The 7,749-nt window shown below is 47.2% G+C and overlaps 1 protein-coding gene across 1 annotated transcript; it reads right to left on the bottom strand.

The window, feature by feature from the left end:
• Positions 1-1,104: 1,104 nt before the first annotated feature.
• On the bottom strand, positions 1,105-6,624 carry LOC127321965 (plasma membrane ATPase 3). The gene is made up of 21 exons (XM_051350915.2): positions 6,486-6,624; positions 5,841-5,960; positions 5,656-5,754; positions 5,428-5,565; positions 5,215-5,349; positions 4,955-5,134; positions 4,656-4,862; positions 4,462-4,581; positions 4,253-4,372; positions 4,043-4,165; positions 3,859-3,963; positions 3,634-3,778; positions 3,270-3,434; positions 2,917-3,155; positions 2,805-2,837; positions 2,616-2,697; positions 2,330-2,490; positions 2,042-2,227; positions 1,754-1,936; positions 1,478-1,656; positions 1,105-1,393 (listed from the first exon to the last, which is right to left on the bottom strand). The coding sequence occupies exons 1-21, from the start codon at positions 6,537-6,539 to the stop codon at positions 1,297-1,299; spliced, it is 2,871 nt and encodes a 956-aa protein (XP_051206875.1). The 5' UTR covers positions 6,540-6,624; the 3' UTR covers positions 1,105-1,296.
• Between the last annotated feature and the right edge of the window lie 1,125 nt (positions 6,625-7,749).

A 7,749-nucleotide genomic window follows, 5' to 3' on the forward strand; every position in this document is an offset into this window, starting at 1 on the left:
CCGGGACCGGGGCCATGGCCGGGGCCGAGGCACGGGGGCCAGGGCCAAGGCCAACGCCGAGGTCGGGGCCGCGGCCGGCAGCGGCAGCGGCTGAGGGCGACGGGCGGCTGTGGGGCGCGGGGGGAGGAGGAGCCTCCGCCGCCGCCCGGGAGGGGGGCAGGAGAGGGAGGCGGCGGGTTAGGATTCCTTCAATTTATGGGGATTCCTTCAATGTATGTTAGTGGTATGTGGTGTTTAAAAGGAGACATCCAAGAATCTACAATTTATGGAGGATCAACTAAAATTAAATCAATGATTTCTCTAACAACATCTATAGAGGATATGATACTTTGGAGTGGGCACAAGATGAGTACTAAAACTTCCTGGCTGATCAAGCTATGGCTATTCAACCGATCACTTTGTTCTAGCTATGCCTTTAGGAGAATAATGATATTATTTTTAGAAAATCCAACTATGTCAAGTTTAACTTAGCTTTTACCAAAAATCATTAACATGCAAAATACGAAATTAATATCATTAAATAGATAATAAAATATTTTTTCGTATAGTATCTACAATATTATATTTGTTGATAGATTGTTCTAAAAGTCTGCTCAAACTTTACTTGATAAAACTTTTCAAAAAAAATATAAACCTTCAATTTTGGGATGGAGATAGTAGATATTTGAGCCTTGGTGTCAAAATGACCTATTCTACCAAACACACCCCATAAAACAGCCCAAGCTAAGCACAACTTCGTCCTCGCCGCCATAGATGACCGTCCCGAGATGATGGATTCGGGATCAAATGGTTGTCAGTTGCCCGTTGGTAAGCAGTTAAGCACCCACATGGGTAGTCGCACCACATGTGTGGCTACACGGCACATCTATTCAGGTCCTATGAACAAAATGCGGGCAAGCCATCACATGCCAATAATTAAACGCATCAGATTCCCCAACCAATGCAGATTGCAGCAGCCAGAGACACATGTTTCTTCAGGTCCATGTGAGGCCATTGATGCTGCTACACATGCCCATCTGATCACATTGCACATGGCGCCATGTTTCCGTTACCAAAGTTCAGGCTCAGGATTCAGAATCGGCACCATGTAACCCAAACCATAGATAACAAAACCCAAAATGTACTATATAATCATCTAGTAAACTCATAGATTGTACTCTGCTAGTACTAATACTACTATATCAACGCAGTCAATCTGCTAGGGGTGATTTAATGGACATAATAGGGGTGATCAGTATCGCACCGACGACGGCATACAACTGCTAGCATATGCGATCAATGCCTCTATATCACCAATCACACTGTGTACGACTGCTGGATGGTCTCAAGGTCCAACCCCTTCTGCCTTACCACCGACTCCATCCGCCCCTTCAGGGTGTTCAGCTCCCTCAGCCTGCAAGAATCCACAGGTTATTACTACAGATATATACCAAGAGGGTGATTGGTTGCATGGGGATAGATCGTCTCTGTGTTGTACCTTGCGATTTCGGCTCTCCTCCGGGCCTCGTCTGCGAGCTGGTTGAGTTCGCTGTAGCTGTTCATGCCATGGAAAGTGGTCGACTCTGCTGGCTGAAGCCCATGTAGCGTCCTCTGAGCGGTCGCCCACTTGAGCTCACGTTCTTCCCGCCCAAAATCCTTCTTCCTCGTGAAGGCAATCTGCATTGGGCAGCCCATGCAGAAAAAACATGAGTACACCACCTGCCAGGAAACTAAATGTTGGATGCCAAGAGGTACACGGTATGTGTGTTCTTACCCTTTGGTCAAGGACAAGATCCCAGGCTCTCCCGCTCATCGCGTAACGAATGAGGAACTTGATGACATCCAATGGCAAGTAAAACACAATGTTGTAAAGCCAAATGACACCAGCCCAACCCCATCCAATGCCTTTGATTGCGGCAAATCCCCAGTCGGCGTAGACAGCAATTATAGTAGCAATCTGCGAGCAAGGAAAATGTGAGCACATGGTAGTAGTAAGCTGCAACAAGATGCTCAGCAACTCTTTACGCAGTTGGGCATGGATTCAATTGAGGGGATCACTTACCAGCTGAGCCACCAAGAAAGCAAAGACCAGCAAAAATCCAGGACGCTCCATAAATGACCAGCTGCGAGACCGTGTTACAAAGATGAGGGCTTGGCTGATTGTGCTGACTTGCAGATAGACAGCAGAGGCAAGCTTTTGGATGTCATCCTGGGCAGTTTTCTCAAGGCTTTCAACGTGAAACACACGCTGAGAATTAGCAAAGGATGAGCATATGTCAGCACATGTATATGACTTATGCATTCAATCAAGCAAACTATATACAAATGCTTAAGAAACCACTGGTCATACCGGGAAGAAGTTAGTTTTATATGCTGCCCAGAAGAAGATGACTGTCATCATGGCTAAGTAACTACCAAGGACAACCCCAGTTGCAAATATCTCAGATAACTTCCAGGTGTCAGGTTGTGGAGATGGTTTTACTCTGTCCTTTGAGATAGTCATTATGGTACCTGTTTGTATCAAAATGTATTAGTTGTTAGCTAACATATTATTCGAAATAGACTTAAGATGTATGTCAACAAATGATCAACTGTAGGTTTTACTCTTTGTCTGAATTAGCTAAAACTAGGCGTACCATCATTGAGGATCGCAATGATCAAGACCATAAATGGTGGGAAGTCAAACTGCCATATCAGCGCAAGAAGCATAAAACCTAGCTGTTACAACAAAGTGTGGAGACAAAGTGAATTAGCTTGTCCATACAGTCAACAAATATATAAACATGACTTAGCGGACAACTGAAATCTAAGGAATAATAGCTTACCACAATACGGATCGTAATTGACACTGCATATATCTGCAAACATAAAACTTAAATTATTGGAAACATAATTGTGGACCTAAAAACTGGAAAGGATTTGCAAAAAATGACTTACTGTGTAATTTTTCATCCGCTGGAAAATTGCTCGACTTGTTAACACAGCACTAATAATCACACTAAGGCCCGGTTCAGTCAAGACAATGTCTGAAGCACTACGAGCTGCATCAGTCGAGTCATCCACTGCAATGCCAATGTCAGCCTTTTTCAAAGCTGGAGCATCATTTACACCATCTCCGGTCATACCACATATATGTTTTCTTGCTTGCAGCCGTTTCACAATCTCATATTTGTGCTCTGTAAAGTGATAGTTAAAAGCAAAGTAAGCATGACTGCACGAGTACTACCAATAGATGTAGAGGAATCATTAGGCCTACAAAGCAATAGTAACCTACTGATGAAATCGTTTACCTGGAAAGACACCAGCAAAGCCATCAGCTTTCTCAATCAATTCATCAACTGGCAAAGCAACAATTGACTCATCCTTGTGTTGTCCCAGTAAAGCAGATGAAGGATACATATTAGTACCCATTCCCAGACGGCGTGCTGTTTCCTTCCCAATTGCAAGTTGATCACCTGAAAAACATTCAGAACAGATTGCTAAGCTTGTGTAACTTCATTCACATTTGCTGGATAATAGTTTAATGATACTCCATGGCTAGTACCTTATATACTAGTCTAATCTGCAAATGTGTTAAGATGATGCAACACTATATATCAGAATACTCTATTCAGTCAACATTGCAAGGGTGCATACAGATGAAATAAGACAAACCTGTAATCATTTTAACATTGACACCAAGATTGAGTGCCCTCCTAATTGTTTCTGCACTATCATGTCGAGGGGGGTCAAAAAGTGGCAAGAGTCCAATGAACTGCCATGGTCCTCCAGGACTTTCCTTCCTACCATCTGGTACTTCCTGTATAAGCATTTTCAGTCACATATAAAAGAAGGTTACTAACAGCGTACAGCTACTGCAAGGTGGTGGGATCTCAAAACCTGGTATGCCACACCAAGCGATCGCAGACCACGCTCAGCAAATTTGTCGATCACAACCCTGACTCTTCTTTCAATTTCTGATTTATTGTGTGCAAGGTCTAGAATCTGTTGAGGTTACATAATCAGTAAGTGCAATGACATATGGAGGAATATAAAGATCCCAGATGTGAACATAAATTCATACCTGTTCTGGTGCTCCCTTGCTAACACGATGCATTTTGCCCTCTGCATCGAGGTAGGTTAAGGCGGTTCTTTTGTCGGTTGGATTAAATGGCAGAAAATGAACCTCTTGGATACCAGCACGAGCCTGTTTGTCAAACAAGCAAAGTTAGATAAGGAATATCAAACAAAAATAGCTTTATACCTCCAAACTGAAAAGATATATCTGATATACCTCCTTTGGATCAGCAAGCATACCAACCATTGTGGCATCTATAGCGTCCTGATTTTCTGTACGTGAAGCTCTGGCAGCCATTAGGATCACAGTATCCTGATCAATACCCCTTTGGACAACCTGATTCATGTAAGAACATGTTAAACGAGATGATCTGCATCAGTTAAAAAAACTAAACTGTCAGCCATTTAATGTAACAAAAGCCTGACCTCGATTAGATTCTTATCCACAGTCAACTTGTTCAAGGTTAGTGTCCCGGTCTTGTCACTGCAGAGAACATCCATGCCAGCCATTTCCTCAATTGCTGTCATTCTCTTTGTAATTGCTCCCTACAACAATATGCAAGAAAACAATTAGACTCATGCCACACAACAGATTACATTAGCAAAGAACACGTGAATACCTGTTGAGCCAGGCGGTGAGAACCTATGGCCATAGTCACAGAAAGAACAGTGGGCATGGCAATGGGTATTCCTCCAATCAGAAGCACCAAAAGGTTATCAATTCCAGGCCGGTAAGCCCTATGTTGGATCGGGTACATGACAACAATCTCAATAACCATTCCCACAGCAATTGAACAGATGCAGAAGTTCCCAATGGCAGTCAGAACCTGGATAACAGATAAGCAGCTGCCAGTCACATCAACAATTTCAATGCAATACAGTGAACAACAAGTCATGAAATCAAGGACTGGAGGCTTGCCTTTTGGAAGTGGCCAACTTGGTTTGTTGAATCGACGAGATGTGCGGCCTTGCCAAAGAACGTGTGCACACCAGTGGCAATGACAACAGCCTCCAGTTCGCCCTGCTTGCAAGTGGAGCCAGAGTAAACCCCATCACCAGGGCCTTTGGTCACCGGCAGGGACTCGCCAGTGAGAGAGGACTGCAGGAGAAAACCAAATCACAGGTCAGTACACAGAAGCATAAACCTGCATGGCCAAACGATTCAGCAATTTAAATGACCTGGTCAATCTTGAGAGGATCGCCCTCGAGGAGACGGGCATCGGCCGGGATGATATCCCCAAGCTTCACACTTATGATGTCTCCTGGGACAAGGATGGCTGATTCCTCCTCGTTCCACTTACCGTTCCTAAGAACCTTCATCGCCACAAAACATACAAATCAGTACTCAAGCAGAGGACATGAGCACTATAGCAAGCAAGATGTCGTGAATACCTTTGCCTTGGGAGCAAGCCGAGCCATGAGAGCAGCAGCAGCGTTGCCCGCATTGTTCTCCTCGATGAAGCTGATTGTGGAGTTGATGATGAGCAGCGTGATAATCCCCACGAAGTCCTGCCAGTCCGGCGGTTTCCCCTGCAGAAACACATCCAAGAATTTCTCTCAGTCCACAGTATCTTACTTAGCTGCCATATCCACACATGCTCTCAGGTAGCAAGAACTTACTCCTCCATTGGCGAGGGCGATGGCCATGATTGCAGCGGCCTCCATGACCCATGACAGTGGGTTCCACATGAACCCCAAGAACTTGAGGAACTTGCTCTCCTGCATACACACAGAAATGAAAATATATGGTGTCAACACTTACGATGAGCATTCGTGGGCCACGGATTCAGCAAGATTTCTTTCACCTTCTTCTCCTCGAGCTTGTTGGGTCCGAAGATGTCGAGGCGCTGCTCGGCCTGGGCGGAGGTGAGGCCCTCGCGGCTGCATCTCAGGTTCTCGAACACCTCCTCCAACGGTATGTTCTCCTGCGCAACGACAAGAACCCGTCCGTCATACCGCGGCCACAGAAATCAGCAGAAACTTGTTGTTGGTAAAAGAGAGAAATTTGGGGTAGTTCTTCAGCGGAAAAGTGGGGGATGAGTTCCTGGAATTAAAAGCTTGTAGAAATGTAACAACAAAAGAACGTAGTAAGAAAACCGCCGCCGCAGGAGCCCAAGCGAAAGTAACCGGAAGCAGATATATTGGAGGCAGCATGGAAGGAACCCAATCGCGTGATGGCGTTTTGCCCCCCAAATCGGCGAGAAATGCGATACACAAAACAAATCGCGTGACGCCGCGGAGACCATCCACCAAGAAGAAGCAGAAAGTAGATGGAAAACAAGAAGATGGAGCGGAGTAGTACTACTACTAGTTACCAGTAACGCACTAGACACCAAAACCCGCCCCCCTCCAAAGAACCCTCCAGAATCCACAGGAAAACAAAATCAGCGAAGAGAGAAACGGGAGCGGAGAGATTCAGAACAAGAACAGAGGAGGGATGGAGAGCGTACGAGATCAACGGACTCCTTGAGCACGGCGTCCAAGTTGGACGCCTTCTCGTCCATGGCGCTCGCTCGCGGACTGATTTCTCTCTCTGCGCTGCGCTGGACAGGGGTGGGGGGGAGAGGTTGAGCACTTGAGCCCGGAGTCCGGACTGCTGTCACCGGAGCAAAGCAGAGCAGGGGTTCAGTTTGGGGGGCGACACACGGCTATATACCAGCGGAAAAGGGAGAAAGGAAAATTTTCAAGAGTGGTGGAAAGGAAATTTTAACGTGGGGGTATTTTGGGGAGTGGGTTTGTGCCAATCGTGTGCCACCCCATGCGTCAGTTGGTCCGTGCACCTCGGCGTGGCATTTAGCTTCTTTCGATTTCTGGTTTGTCAAAGGAGTATAATGTAACAAAAGAATTGCAGGACCGCCGTTAACCCGGCAGTTTGATTTTGGTGTTAAACCTAAATAAATTAAATAAAACCATGCAACGGGTGCTTCACCACAAATAAAATTTTACCTCTGCCATTCTTCGCTCCCTTCCCCTTCCTCTCGTAGTAAGGCAAAAGGGAGGCGACCAACTTTTCCCCACCGACAGCCAGGGAGGCCGCGGGATCTCTTCCTCCCCTCTTGCCGCTCCGGCGGTGGGAGGGGGGAGAGCCCCGGTTCTCTTTTGGCTTGTAGATAGGTGTAGGGCTAGGTTTCCTTGGGGCGCCGTGATGGTGGTGGAGGCGGCGCCGCGTCGAGGTCTGTGTGCTACTGCTCGATTCCCACCCCGGCGAATCCTTTTGCGGTGGAGCCGGCGAGCTGGAGGCGACGTCTTCTCTTTGGTTAGTTTTGGCCGGCGAGATCTGTGTGCAGGGGCTGGGTCGGCGAGGCGGCGGCGGCGACCTAGCCGGTGCGTTTTGTTCTCTGGGTCCGCCTCCGTCTCGGCGGTGTTTCCTCCAGCGCAGCTCGAGGGCCCGGGAGATTGTGTAGGAGTGAATCGGCCGGCGGCTGCTGTCTTTTCCGGCAGCAACGACGGCGACCTGCAGGATGCGGTGGATTTGGAGCAAGGTTTGTGGAAGGTGGTGGGCAGATCTGACCTTCCCGTCCGACTTCGTCAGTTGGAGCTGGCGGATCTGCAGTCCGTCGAGCATGGGGATGACCCCGGCCGACATTCCCCAAGGTCTCGGCTCCGTCGTTCAACGACGGGTCGCAAAATCGGCTCACAACGCTGTATCAGCTATGGTGCTTCGACGGATTCTGGTTTGTTGGCTGCTCGTCTTCTCCTTCTCCGGCGGTGTTG

This window comes from Lolium perenne, chromosome 2 (assembly GCF_019359855.2).
Source record: "Lolium perenne isolate Kyuss_39 chromosome 2, Kyuss_2.0, whole genome shotgun sequence".
In the NCBI taxonomy this organism is placed as follows: Eukaryota; Viridiplantae; Streptophyta; class Magnoliopsida; order Poales; family Poaceae; genus Lolium; species Lolium perenne.

Excerpts from the sequence above, each read along its gene's own strand:
- LOC127321965 (XM_051350915.2), bottom strand. The coding sequence starts at position 6,539 with ATGGACGAGAAGGCGTCCAACTTGGACGCCGTGCTCAAGGAGTCCGTT. Across the intron at positions 4,863-4,954 it reads AAGTTGGCCACTTCCAAAAG|GTTCTGACTGCCATTGGGAA; the intron begins GCAAGCCTCCAG and ends TCTGTTATCCAG. Across the intron at positions 1,937-2,041 it reads CTTTCTTGGTGGCTCAGCTG|ATTGCTACTATAATTGCTGT; the intron begins GTAAGTGATCCC and ends CCTTGCTCGCAG.